Source organism: Merops nubicus, unplaced genomic scaffold (genome assembly GCF_000691845.1).
Source record: "Merops nubicus isolate BGI_N331 unplaced genomic scaffold, ASM69184v1 scaffold877, whole genome shotgun sequence".
NCBI lineage: Eukaryota > Metazoa > Chordata > Aves > Coraciiformes > Meropidae > Merops > Merops nubicus.
In genome coordinates this window covers 65,433-80,175 of record NW_008620757.1, presented here as the reverse complement: position 1 = coordinate 80,175, position 14,743 = coordinate 65,433, and the positions used below count along the sequence as shown (strand labels likewise).

The 14,743-nt window shown below is 40.2% G+C and overlaps 1 protein-coding gene across 1 annotated transcript; it reads left to right on the top strand.

Moving 5' to 3' along the window:
- The first annotated feature begins 4,813 nt into the window (after nucleotides 1–4,813).
- Nucleotides 4,814–11,804, top strand: LOC103776669 (solute carrier family 7 member 13-like). Its single transcript, XM_008944187.1, has 4 exons — nucleotides 4,814–5,534; nucleotides 7,770–7,901; nucleotides 10,458–10,822; nucleotides 11,559–11,804. Exons 1-4 carry the CDS (start codon nucleotides 4,814–4,816, stop codon nucleotides 11,802–11,804), a joined length of 1,464 nt encoding a protein of 487 aa, XP_008942435.1.
- The last annotated feature ends 2,939 nt before the right edge of the window (nucleotides 11,805–14,743 follow it).

The window sequence follows — 14,743 nt, the reverse complement described above, 5'->3', positions numbered from 1 at the left end:
CTCCCTGCCATGGACCTGCGCGGGGTCAGCCCCACCGGGCCCTGTGCGGGGTCAGCCCGCCGCGCCCCGGGCAGCTGGGAAGTCCCAGGCCGTGTTGAGCTGCTGCGGGTTCCTGCTGGCCGCGGCCGGGAAGAGCCTCCGGGGACTCTAATCAGTGACGGGGCGCTGGCTGTAACAGTACAACTTAGATTTGGCAGAGAAACATAGCAAAAGGTGAATTTTCATTAAACGATTTCAATAAAGCTCAGCTAGACGTCCTGATAGACTTCCTGTTTGAACTGGGCACTGTGCGTGGCTTTCACTATCCGTGCTGCTGTAGTAATCCTTTAAAATACCACTGATATTTCTTCATGAACGGCTTTATTTTTCACAGCACTGTAGCATCACAGCCACGCAGCATTTGATGTAGAAAAAATGCACGCTTGTCCCCATAGGAGGTGATAGATCCATCTAACTGTCTGAAAGTAGAAGGGTAGTAGTTTCTAGCGGGCGGTTCATGCAGCCACTGCAGGCGTTGAATGAGTCTCAACCCACCTCTTACTATTTACTACAGCCAAGGCCTGACGAAGTCTAGACACTTAGTTTTTAAATGACTGCATTTACACAGATGAGAGCTGTGGCTGGATGTGTGCACCAGCCACTGATTTACTCGCATCTGTTACTGCCAAAAATCCACCATATTTTTTACATTACAGCCCAACAAAGAATGTATACAGCAACTCATGCAGATGCACTTGCATGATATTTTATCAAAGAGAAATACTTAAGAAAAGTAAACTCTGTGGCGAGTATGAACAGCTCTGTAGACCACAAGTGCAAACATCATAGCATGTCACAAGTGACTTTCCTTATGGTTCCTGGGTTGCCATTAGCTGACTGCTATATGAGATCTGTTTCTTGATCAAGAGTAACAGCAGAATGATGTGTCTGAGGGAAACAAGTAGATTCTTAAGACTTTTAGTAAAACACAGATGTCTAGTAAGCTTGGCAGAGTTCCACAAAAAAAAAGAAAAGAAAAAAAAAAGGAATATTGCCAAAGCAGTAGATTGTCACATTCCTCTATGTACAGACTCATTTTCTAAATGGCAATTTGTGAACACAGCATGGGGCCCAGCACAGCAAATGGTAATCTGGCTTCTATCTCATGGGGCTTACAGAAACCCTCAAAGAGCTGTTGGGCTCCTTTCAGAAGGCAAGACAAAGAAAAGTACTTTGAAATGTTACATTCCCAACAAAAGGTGAGCTAAAGAAGAGAAGAAAAAAAAAGGATTATAAATAAAATTTGTCAGTCATATTATATGCAGTATGTCACTTGACAGGTACCAAGGAAGATCAACTGTGACTGTTCTTTTCTGTGAAGGTCTCTTCAGGTTTTTCCTTTGTTCCCTTGCTTCTTTATACTCTGTAAAAGCAGCAGGAAGCTTCTCCAGAGACAACACAGAAGAGCATTTATTGAAACTTTGCAAGACAAATTAGGTCCTAATTTTTGCTGTGTCTTCTCCCCTTAAAGGATTTGGGATGCTGCAGAGGTAAGTCAATACCATGATTGAAACACTCTGCAGCTACATGAAAAGGAACTAAATAAATGTTTAAAAATCTCACATGGTTTAGACAGATGGGCTTCTTTCTAGTCCATCTGATCAGTGAGTGGTTTGTAGAAAAACCCTAATGAGATTCAGAAAATTCCTGACAAGATAGAAATGGAGACTCCTTCCCCAAATACATTGAAATCCAGTTTATTCAAGTTAGGAGATAATACCTACCTATTTTAGGTAAGAAAAATGTTCTTCCATTACTTTTCTGTATTGGTTTCTCAAATCTAGAGAGACTGCAGTGACGGCAGGTATCAGTCACGATAAGCACTAGGTAGTGGATAATGAAAAACTCGCCAGTGGAGGCTAAAAGAATTTTGAAAGAAAAGAAAAAAGGGAAATCCTAAAGACAACTAGAATTGATCACCTGATGTTTCAGCTTCCATCTATAGCTGTTATGTAGCACTCTCTTGACCTCATTTTAATGCCAAGGAGAACTCAGTAGCTGGTATTCAAATGTTGTCGTTCCCTCTTGACTATAAAAATTGCATTACTTTGGCATTTTATTTTTTTAATGATGATACCACCTTTCAGTCTGCTCCAGGTATCAGAGGAGCCCTGGGCTTGTCTTACAAACGTGTCTAAGTTATTGTAAACATTTATCTTTGCTGTATGTTCAGTGGTTGAGTCTCTGGATGTCATCCAAGTGAACTTGACCAGGTATTAAGCACATTGTTGGGTGTGAGGCAGGAGACACTCACATGTGAGGCCTTGAGATAATCATATAGACTGCAGCAATTTATCCTCTCAGCCAGAGGGAGAAGTTGGACATCCTTCAGAAAACCTGGGAAGTGAATGTTTATGATGTGCTTCACAGAACTCTGCCCTTACGTACTGAAAACTAAAGCAGTTTCCCAAAACCTACCTGTTGTGTAACCAGCTGTGATTTACTGAGCTCTGCCCTGGTAACGCTCGTGTTAGCGCACTGTTCCCAGGATGTCAGTTTTTGTTGGATTTGTAGGAATGTTCTCATTATTTCTGCTCTTACCTTCTCCTACTCTGGCAGCAACACATCAAAATGAAAAGCATGCTTCGCATAAATCTCCAGAGCATGTCACCAAAAGTCTGCAAAACATTTATCGGAGGTAGGCAGAAAGCACACACAAGGAAGTGATAATCACCATGGGGCTTTCTGAAATCAGGCAGTTTTGTCAGAAGTTAAAAATCCTTATGAATCTCCTGCTTGGGAGATTTTGGAAATGCCTTTGTTATACTAGAAATTAATGTATTTTAGGATGAACAGTGAAACAAAATCAATTGCACCTGTACTTTAAGCTGCCATTTAGTGTATTGTCGATTTGGTTTAAAACAGTAATCCAAATCAGGCTGTAAATGGCTGAACACCCAAAGTAAAGAGTTGGAAGATTTCTGGATATAAAAAAATATGTGTGTGTTCACAGAGAAGGAGACTCAGAAAAGATAGTGAAATAAACCAGGAAATTACCTATTTTTAACTATTTGAAATTTTGTCACATTTAATATCCAGTTCACAAATACTGGTGAATAAATATGTGAATTATTCATAATACACAGTAAATGCATACTTGAACTTAAATACATTTTGCAGTTTATGAAGTGAATAAATGCGATTTACAACACCTGCAAATTTTTATAAATAGAGGTGTGATTTGTGTATAACTAACATTTCTGTAGTCCATAGGACTTGCTGTTTTTTGAAGGTGAAAGTATGTAATGAGTGCTGCAGTAATTTGCAGAAGGTGGAGGAGTTGTCTTACACCTAAAAGCTGCTCTGTAGCTGTGGAGTTCATCACTGACCATTCTGCATAGGTTCTGTGTGGTGACAAAAACACACTTTAACCAAGTGATTGAAGAAAAATTAAAAAACGACTCTGTGCACGTGCCAATTTTAACAAAATGCCTTTTATACAATGGAATATTATGGAAACCTAATTTTTCAGATGAATTTATTTTGTACTTGGGTGAAAGTCCTGCTGTTCAGGATTGATCTGAACCACTGTGTCTTTCAAGCTGGGCATTGTAAAAGTTTTGTCCACATCGATACTGAGCTTTGACCTTCAGTTCAAAACTCATTCTGCAGCTTGACTGGCAAAAAGTGAGAACTTCGCGGCTACCAGTTTAGGCACTTAACAACCCTTAAGGTATATGCTGGGCTTATTATGACTTTCTGCCTATTTTTCTCTACATTTCTTAAAAAAAAAAAATTAATACATTTCTCTTGTGGCAAAAGTTTATGGAAATGGTACATCCACATCTGACTGAAGAGAAGCTCCTTTTCTGGATTTTGAACGTACCATCCATGACAACATACCACAGACTGTTAAATACATTGAAAAATCAGTGGCTACATCTTAGAAGGCACACACAAAACTGGTGGGAACTTCGGCCTTCATCTTTCTGTTCGACAGCCCCCATACCGACGGTGGAAATGGTGACATGGCCACTTCCCCTCACAGCAGTGTCTGAAGATTAATATCTGCCTGAGAAGTATTTGGGTGCTACTGTAACGATGAGTGGTCGAGAAAAACTGTGAATAAACTGGTAATTTTCTTTCTGGGGCAGCATTTAATGAGTAAAGTATAAACAAGCTTCTAAGCCCAGTGACTTAGGAGGATTGGCAGAAAAATACTGGTGATCACTGGTTATCACCATTTTATGTGCTGACAATGGAAAGATAGTACCAGGCTGTTCAACTCATGCCCATGTCACTAACATTATGTCAATAACATAAGAAAGACAGATTTTTTTTCTCCATGCTGACATAACCTTCCCCTTTCCCGGGGCCTGATGTGGAGGCCACATTTACCAACCTCTCACAGTTCTCTCTGAGACCTGTAAAAAAAATTGAACTCTGTTGATGAAAATCTGCCAAGGAATGAGTATTTACTGTGCATTATTTGTTATACTGTTTTCTTTAAAATTATCTCTAGACCTGAATAATTTCTGAATTACATATTAAACCAACATGTACATGATTTCCCACTGTTTCTTGAAGCATTTGGTTAATCATCTTCACACAGCTTTAACATCAAAACCAAAGTATACTCTCTTTTCGGAATGATTAAGCCAGGCTTCCCATAACATTTCACAGACAAGCCAGGTGGTGACAGTCTGCTAGCAGCAGAGTGTCAGGGGAATACATGTAATCCAGCCTCTGAAGTCATATAAGACTTCATACAAGCTGTGGGGAAAAAAAAAAAAAAAAAAAAAAAAAAAAAAAAAAAAAGAGAGAAAAGAAAAAAATGGGAAAAGGAAAAAGCGATCCAAAAGATGTGAAAAGGAACAAAAAGGCCAAGATGCAACTCAAACGAAATATAGGTTATTTTGAAGGGGTAAGTTTTATTGTAGGATCCATTGTTGGGGCAGGAATCTTTGTGTCTCCCACAGGAGTGTTACAGCATTCCTTGCTCAACGTTGGTGTCGCACTAACGATCTGGACTGCGTCTGGGCTCGTTTCTCTGATGGGTTCCCTCTGCTACGCAGAGCTGGGAACAGCTCTGCCGTTCTCTGGAGGAGAATACAGCCATATCAAAAGAGGCCTTGGGTCCCTACCCGCCTTCGTATTCATCTGGACGTCAATGTTTACCAAGCCAGCATCAAATGCTGCTCGAGCCCTGCTGTTTGCTGAATACGCCACCCAGCCCTTCTACGGCGTTTGCCCTGCCCCAGAAGTGCTGAAGAAATGCTTGGCCTTGGCTGCTCTCTGGTCCCTAGGGATTTTGAATGGACACAGCATCAAAATGGCTGCATGGGTGCAGACGGTTTTCACTCTGCTGAAGATGGTGGCCTTGTCTGTAATCGCCATTGGTGGCATAGTTCTCCTCGCTGGTGGGAGAAAGGAGAGTCTGGCCAGGTTTGAGGACACGTTCAGCTCAGAGGTCCCCGATGCGTCACAGGTTGCCGAAGCCTTCTTCCAAGGGCTGTATGCGTACGGCGGCTGGTGGTCCCTCAATTATATGGCAGGTATCTCACTCCTTTTGATTGCAGTCTGTGGTCGCCATTCTTATGTTCCTCATCTCTTCTTGGTAGAACTTGTCTCTCCTTCAAGACCACAGGGTCTGTCACATTTTACATGAGTCCTGTGTTTGTTGGGGCTGGAAGAAGTGTTGCTCCTCTGTAGGGAAGTTTCTTGCTTCTTGTGCAGTCTCTGGAGTCATACTGATGTTTCTAGAGGAGTACAAGAGAAGTCAAAATAGTTTATCTAAAACCTCCTGCATAAACAGACTTTTTTCATACCTTAAAAAGTTGCATTTCTCAGTGTGAGTGCATTTTAGAAAAAGATCAAGATATCTGTGCCAAACCACATGCATCTTTTTGAATATCTGTTTACTTACCCTATCCATGTATCTGATGACATGTGGCAGTAATAAATAGAGCAGTTTTTCATGAAATCTGCAGAGATAATGTTCATATGCACGTCACAAGTTAAATTAATAGTGTTTTATAGCATCATTGGATTTATAGAATTAACTCGTAAGCAAGTGAATGTTGCTGTTATATCTTTGACCCTATTTATCCATTGACTTCTATCACATGTAAAACATTAAATAAACTGTATGTGTGAAATGCATAACACAAAGTTCAGTGAGGAGAACAGTGTAAAATAGGGTTAATGTTTAAAAAAATGACTGTTATTATTACAATCCAGCTGTTCCAGAGTTAACAACATGATGCAATGAAAATGATGTTATAAATCAGCAAAGTATAATTTTGAAATCTTAGGATTTCCTTACAGGGAAGCGTTTAGCCTTGTAAGCCTGAGAAAATGCAAAATTATAGGCAAAATATTAATTTCTGTTCTGATCAGTTAGCAATAGTAATAAATAACATACATTGAGTGTCACAGCTGTTTAGACAGATGCAACCTATGCAATAATCCCCTTCTGAACTGAATTTCCTATTCTTCAACAATAGCTTAATTCCTATGAGCTACAGCTAAAGCATCAGGTGCCAGCTGCACAGCAGGACTGCAGTGAGGAAGAAAACAAATTGAAAGATAAATTTAATTTGGCAGCATAGATGATTCTCCTCTTCTGGTCTTGAAATTACCAAGTGTATTTCTTACATTTTGAATAAATCCCAATTCTATGATAGTTTGTATCTGAGTTCTGCCATTGTGCTCAATCAGTCCCTCTGCCTGTGTGCACTACAACCAGTGCTGGAGCAGGCTCAAAGCTGATATTCTGGGCAGGAGACAGAATAAAATCTGACTTTTCACATTTGACTTTTCACTTCTTCCCCCTTGTGAGTTATTGGTTGGTAATACTCAGGAAGTCTTCTGTAAAGGCTGAGGGAAGCGTGAGGGGGAGAGGGAGCAAAAGGGAAAGGATGAAGGAGTGAAAGAGACAAAAAGACCCTTTCTGACTAAGATCAGGATGAATTATTAGGTTTCTGGAAACCAACTCCATCTTTTGCTAGGGCTGCCACATAGCCAGGAACGAGTGCCAGTGCCTCAGTTGTTCAGCTGCAAAATTAGAAACAACTTCTTATTTAGTAGGAGTAGTTTTAAGCTAAGATGCCAGGATTAGCACTAAACAATTTTCCTTTGCCAGCTTTGCCTTCGCAAAGATAATAAAATAACAGCAGAATCTAGCTGGGAATGGCCCCCTTTTAAAGCCATTGCATTACTGCTCTTTTGTCAATATCTTTACTCTCTTGCCTGTTACTTTTTCTCTGTTTCCTGATATAAAGGCAAAGAGAAAGTTTTTGTGCAGAAGTAGGAAAATACACTCAGGAGGTTTCAGATCAGGACTCACAAGGTGATGTAAGAATAAATAATGTGCCTTTAGAGTCTCACATTTAAGCTAGAGATTTAAAAATATGGCTACTGGAAAATTTCCTACCACATAAATTTTCTAAAGTAAGTCAAACATGTTTAAACAAATCAAAGTGTTTAGTCCTTTTGTCATTTTTATCAGTCTATCAGATCTCCATCCATCCCTCCTCCCAAGATAGGTAATAAAATAGCTAAATAAGAAAAGAAAAAAAAAAGAAGAAATTGTTTAGTCTTCTTCAATAATAAACTATTTGAGAGCCACTGTAGAACCTCACAAGCAACATTAGCTTGGCAAACATGATTTGGGGTCTGGGCAGGACTTTGGCATCAGTCTTGTCAAGCTCTGCTCAGATTCACTCTGAAACACAGTTGCAGAAGCTACACTGATTGCTTTATTAGTCTTTTCAAATTGTATTTTTCAGAGGAGATGAAAAACCCTAGCAGAAATATTCCCTTAACTGTGATGACTGCTGTTCCTGCAGTGATTATTTTTTATTTATTGGTGAACATCTCCTATCTGACTGTCCTCACACCCAAGGAAATTGTTTCTTCAGGTATGGTTTTGATTTTTTTTTTATTAAGAAGTGGTCCATTAGTGTAGCCATCTGATGTCAATTTACTGGGTTACTTCTGCTCATCTGACTTCACAGTTGGGAAGTTTTGAGTTTCATTTTGAGTTTCATTTTGAGTTTTTAATGGAGAATTCTTGCTTAATTTTACTGTATGACATAAATTGGGCTGAATGCAGGCAGATGTAATTGGGTGTTGAAATTCACAGTGGCTTATACCTGTGCTGTCTCAAAAGAAATCAGAAGTGCACTAAAACCTGGAAAATCAAGTGAAGATCAAGTCTCTGTTGAGTAGGGGAAAGGTCTTTGTCTTCCTGGAGTTTTAATCCTCTCTCATCCTTTCAGGTTAAAGCCTTTACTTTTAGGGGGTGGACAAGTCTACCAGGATAAGTAATATGGAAAGGACTACGGACACAAAAAGGTGCCATCTCCTGTGTGTTGGGGGGGTTATTCCTGACAAATATTGTGATTCCTTAGAAGAGCCATATACAAAAGTCAAAAGTATGGAAGCCTTTCTCAGATCCTTTACCAATAAGCTAGCCATGAAAAGGTTCAAGAGGAGCTGTATTTCTCCTTGATTGTCCAAGCAACATCTTTTAAATACCACTCTAATGAGACTGAGCTGTCAGATCTTGCCTCTAGGAGTGACAAAAACCATACCTCATTTTGGACAGATCAGTTTGTTTTTTTTTTTCCTGTGAAAACAAACAGCTCAATGACATAAATGGGAATGGTGAAGCTGTCACTCGGCAACCCCGTATTATCACGCAACAATTTGAGGCTGTCTGCTGGGAGAGATGCATACATTCTGCAGATTCATCTGATGATGAAAGGCAGTGAATACCAGAGTACCTCTGCACAGCAGCTGCCCAGCTGGCATGAGCAGCTCCAGACATAGCAGAGGAGTTAAGCCTTAAAATTACAGCTGTTGTTTCAAATGTTGCTGTGCATTGCTGGGATTCCTGTTCTTTCACTGTATTTTTTGGGGGGTTGTTTTCTCCATCTCCAAATAACTTCCTATGCTGCACAGGTCACTGCAAGACCTATGTACCTCATGGCAGTTTTTTATAGACCAACTAAATATTGGTCATTGCTACAATACGGGTTGTTGCTGATTTCCACACAAAACTGAATATTGTTTGTTCAGAAATAATCTTTCATGTTTCTCAGTTCCATCCAATGTAAAACCTCGTTAGTGACATGCCCGCTGACCCATCTCTGCACATGCATGCACCCACATCACATGCGTGACGGTGCAAAGCTGGGAGGGGTGGCTGACACACCAGAAGGCTGTGCCGCCATTCAGCGAGACCTGGACAGGCTGGGGAGTTGGGCAGGGAGAAATCTAATGAAATACAAGAAGTGCAATGTGTAGAGCCTTTTCTTGTGAGAAAGAACAACCCCATGTACCAGTAAAGGTTGGGAAATGGCCTGCTAGGGAGTAGCACAAGGGAAAGGGACCTGGGGGTCCTGGTGGGCAGCAGGATGACCATGAGCCAGCAATGTGCCCTCATGGCCAAGGCCAGTGACATCCTGGGGTGTATTATAAGGGGTGTGGTTAGTAGGTCAAGAGAGGTTCTCCTCCCCCTCTACTCTGCCCTAGTGAGACCGCATCTGGAATATTGTGTTTAGTTCTGGGCCCCTCTGTTCAAAAAGGACAGGGAACTGCTTGAAAGAGTCCAGCGTAGAGCCGCAAAGATGATTAAGGGAGTGGAGCATCTCCCTTATGATGAAAGGCTGAGGGAGCTGGGTCTCTTTAGCTTGGAGAGGAGGAGGCTGAGGAATGACCTCATTAATGTTTATAACTATGTAAAGGGCAAGTGTCAGGAGGAAGGATCCAGGCTCTTCTGTGTGATGTTCAATGATAGGACAACGAACGACGGGTGCTAGGTGGAACATAAGAGGTTCCACAGAAACGTAAGGAAAATTTTTTTCACTGTGGGGTGACAGAGCACTGGAACAGGCTGTGCAGAAGGGTTGTGGAGTCACCTTCTCTGCAGACATTAAAACTCACCTGGATGTGTTTCTATGTGACCTGCTGTAGGTGGTCCAGCTCTGGCAGAGGGGTTGGACTTGATAATCTTTTGAAGTCCCTTCCAACCCTTAATGTTCTGTGATTCTGTGGTATTGGCAGTTTCCTCAGAGCAGTAGATCTTGTCACCACTGTGGTCACACCGGGGACTGGTGCGTTCATTTTCGTTCCCCATGTGGCCTTGCCCGTGTGAGTACATTTGTGACTCACAGCAGTGAGATGCAGCTTGCTCCCACTGGACAGCCCATTACCGTGGTATTGGTCCCAGCAGGTTTACTCAGCTCGCTCTGGCAGGCAGCCCTCCTTCCTGCCCCCCCCCAAAAAAAAGTTCTAGCCCCTGAATTAAATACCCTTAGGATTAGACTAGCGATGTTTGACTCCTGTAAGAAAAAACAGGCATTGCTGGTAAACAAGAGGGGTTTCTTGTACATTAACATTAATTTCTGTTCGGTCTGTCAGTAATTCAGAACATGGTACTTACACTACACTAATGTTTTGCTTTCTTGCAGTTGCTGTGGCAGTCACCTGGGCTGATCGAGTGATCCCCTCTGTTGCCTGGATCATTCCTCTCTCTGTTGCTGTCTCAATATTTGGTGCCCTCAACAGCAGCATGTTCACTCTAGGTCGTTTAAGCTATGCCGGAAGTCAGTCAGGACATTTACCCGCTTTAATATCCATGCTTAACGTCCACTCCTGTACTCCAGCACCAGCCATGATTTTTTCAACTACCATTGCATCCATTTTTATCATCCCCTCTGACCTTATTATGTTAACAAATTACTTTGGATTTTCTGCCTGGCTTATGATTGGATTGACTTGTGCAAGCCTGATTGTACTTCGATACCGGGAACCTCACCTACATCGACCATACAAAGTAAATGGAAATAAGTTACAGAATATTTTCACAGGGTTTTTTTTTGAGTCATGGGCAGCATGAAAAAGTTACAGAACGAGTGCAAGTCAAAAGTGGAAAGTCACTACAAAAATACAAATACTAATCACAATGTTTAGAGCCTTATTCAAAACCTTTACTTCACTGTAGAGGGAAAAGAAAGAAATGGGCTCTGCCCCTGAGGGCTTGCACTTGGAAACGAGAGGTGGGCGTATGCAGAATGGGGGAGGTCTGCAAGTGACATAAAACCCTACTAGTGTGGAGCAGTAACCAGAATGGTGTGAGGTCCAGGCTGGTCCATGTTCATTAAACCTTGATCTACTCTCAGTCTTTCCTGCCACAGTCATTAAGGGTAGGTTTAATTTCCTCTCTCTCTGGTTGTCAGAAAGCTGGGTTAGAAGCGTATGCTTGTTGTGAAGGCTTCTCCCAGGCACCCAACCCTGAGCTTCTTTTAGGAGTCCATAATATCGTATGTGGACAATTGGTTTTCAGGTACTGCCTGTCTCTCCTCCTGGATAACAAGAAGGAGCCTGAACAAGTATTTTAGGTATGATGCCTATTTTGCAGTCAGATGTGTCTCACTCTGGGTGAGATAGCATCAGTATGAGAAATGGTGCTGTAGTGTGGCAAAGAAGGCATTATCACTCATAAGAATGACACATAAAATCACAGTTGGTCAGTTTGTTTCCTAAACCAGTTTTTTTTCTTCCTCTTGCAGGTGTTTCTACCGGTTCCATTTGCGATGGTGGCAATGTCTTTCTTCTTAGCTTTAGCTCCCATCGTCTGGTCCCTAAACCTGCAATACGTTTATGCGTTTCTGTTTATGTTGGGAAGTCTTTTTGTTTATTTTCCCTTTATACACTTTAAATTGCATTTTGCATTTCTAGATAAAATTACTTGCCACTTACAGCTCCTGTTGGAAGTTTCTCCTTCTGATGGATCTGCAGAGGACAACTGTGAATAATGGGAAATGTTCAATCCCAGTACAACTAACAGCCAACAGAGGGTTTTGCTTAACTGAGATTGTAGAAGGTACAAGTTAAGTGTGAGATGTGTGTGTATACCTATATAAACGTATATTGCATAGGTGTGTATGCATACCTCTATATACATGTGCACTCATAGGTGTATATATACCTGTGCATATTTGCACATATATATATGCATATGTATGTATAGGCATTAGCAGGAGTTAGTGTGTATATAGTTTTTAAGTGTCTGTGTGTATACGTGCATACATATATACGTAGGTATATGTGTACTTATTTAATAGGTGCAAAGAATCTGTCTTAAACTGATAAAATCTGTAAAGTGCTCTCTCTTGCTCCTGCAGACACAATTCAGGTGGCAAATATTCTTGAAATAATAGAAATAAGACCAAAGTACAACACAAAAAATTGTGTTATCATATAATAAATCAGGAAATACATACTTAACAGCATCATTATATAGCTATACTTTTGATCTCCAAACTAAATTCTCTGGATTACCTTTAGTTCTTAGTAGCTTGTTTATTAGAACTTCTAGTTTTAAGGGCTTGATACTTCTGTTCACCTTCTACATGTTTTGTCTGAATTTATTTTTAATAAAAATTTTGAAGAACATAATAAAATTGGCTGAGACCATTTTTAATCCCAAGAAAACCATACATGGTGTGCCTTATCTAGTTTAGAACAACATATACAAATTCAGGGTGAAATCTTGCAAAGCCTAAAATAAGGCAGTAAAAATAATTTGTCCTCTTTGTGACGCCAAGAAAACTAAAGCTATGGGGTTTACTTTACTAAATTATGTACATCTTAGCATTAATATTACCTTATTCCTTGCTTTTTTCTCAGTGTGATTGAGAAATAAGAGCATTTTTAGGCCAATCCCCTCCAATGTTATTGTGTTTATGAAAGCAATAGAAATAAATTATTTTTTTAGTTTGGTAATTTGGTTATCTTAAATTCAGTGAGTATTTAAACTTGAAACCAGAGATCCAGTACACAAGGAACATCACACACTTAGGTGATTAATCTATGAATATATGCTGTTATTTTTATAATTCTGATAAAATTACATGTGCAAAGTGGTTTTTCAAATCGTTAAAGCTCAGTAATCCAACCAGCAGATGGCTCCAGAGTAACATTTTATACAGTGATATTCTGGGGTGCTGGATTTTGTATTGATGAGAGAAAGAATTTTACAGAGCATTGTATTACAACACTAACAGTAGAATGAAAAAAAATCTTGCTAGAAGATTCAATTCTCTGATATATCAGAAATTTAGAGGTCAGAATGATAGATATTTTATACATAGCTATTCAAACTATAGGGTACCCACCAACAATGATGGGATCCAACTGAAGGTTTAAAAGGATTTGACTTTGCACTGAAACGGGCCCCCAAGTGAAAACAAGTACATGAAGAAAGTGGCTTTTCTCACAGCTGGTGACATACATGGAATGAAAATTTGAAGTAAAAATGAGGCTTTTAAAAATGCTGTAGGAAGAAAAGGCCATGCAGGTGAAGAACAAAGTGAATATAGCTGAGCTGGAGAATGGATACTGCTGAAAGCAAGGCAGGAATCAATGTTTAATTTCACTCAGTATTGCTATCAGAAAATTGTTTCTCTTGTTATTTAAATTTTAAAAATTACAAGACAACAAAATTTTATAGGAGTGAGATTTTTTTAAGAACGGAATTCTAGTGAGTATTAAAAAGAGGGAAGGATTTTACTTTGACTAAAGCAGCAACCAGTGACTTGTAAATGCAGGTGTGCAGATTTTCAGCTGACTCGATCAAGTCACTTAATTAAATCTCTGTTTTAATATGGAAATAAAAATGGAAGTAATAAGAAAAAAAATGTGTGTGGAACAACAATACTGTGTTGAGGCCACGTGGTTAGAAAAAGCAGACATCAGGTGAAGGTTGTTCTGTTGGATGCATAATTTCTATGCCATTTCTTGTCAGTAGATCTGCTTGAGCTCGTTTATACACTTGAATTCCGTAAGAGGTTGGGTACCTAGTGAATACTTGTCAGGGTATGTTGGGCTAAGTGGAGCATGTGTCTGTTAATTATATAAACTTGAATTTAGAGGTTTAGCAGTTTCAACAAATAAGGGAACTTAAAAGTCACAATGAAAGGTAGTATAAAATAAATTGCATCTATGTATTTTTATGCAATATGAAGTAGATATTTTTTCTTTCAACAAAAAATCTAGGAAATGGCATAAAACCAGGCATGGACATACCCCAGAGTTTCAGTGGTTATTGCCAAAGGATAAGCAAAGACAGGAACAGTTAGAACGGGTCAGAATTAAAACTGCCCATGGAAACTTAACCTGCCCGCTCTGTGAAGGCACCTTACAATATCCTTCACTTATCAGATCATAAACTATTCTCACAGTATACCCTTACCTCATTTATTGGATAGAATGGATGGTGCCCAGATAATTCACTATTTTCTTCCCATTTCATTGTGTGACCTTGCAGTTTATTTATCACCCTCGGCTCAGGTGCTGTTCTGGATAGATGTAAGAGGCCTACAAGAAAGCTGGAGAGGGACTTTTTACAAAGGCATGTTGTGATATGACAAGGGGTAATGGCTCTAAACTGAGAGAGGATAGATTTAGATTATATGTAAGGTGTTGCGTACCAACAACGCAGCGACCTGGTTCAGGAAATGGTACGAGAGCCAATCCCTGGCAACTCGGACCACATGCACATTCACATCAATTTGATGAAGGGCAAATGGCGTTTATTCAAGTTAACACAGCCTTATATAGTTCTGGTTCACAGCGTCACTTCCGTCTGCTTTCGTTACAGGTTAAATGTTATTAGCAGCCACTAGAGGGGGGTGTTCCCTAACTTTCCGTACAGTGCGATATCTTCCGCACGCCCGACCCTAACTGCAACGTT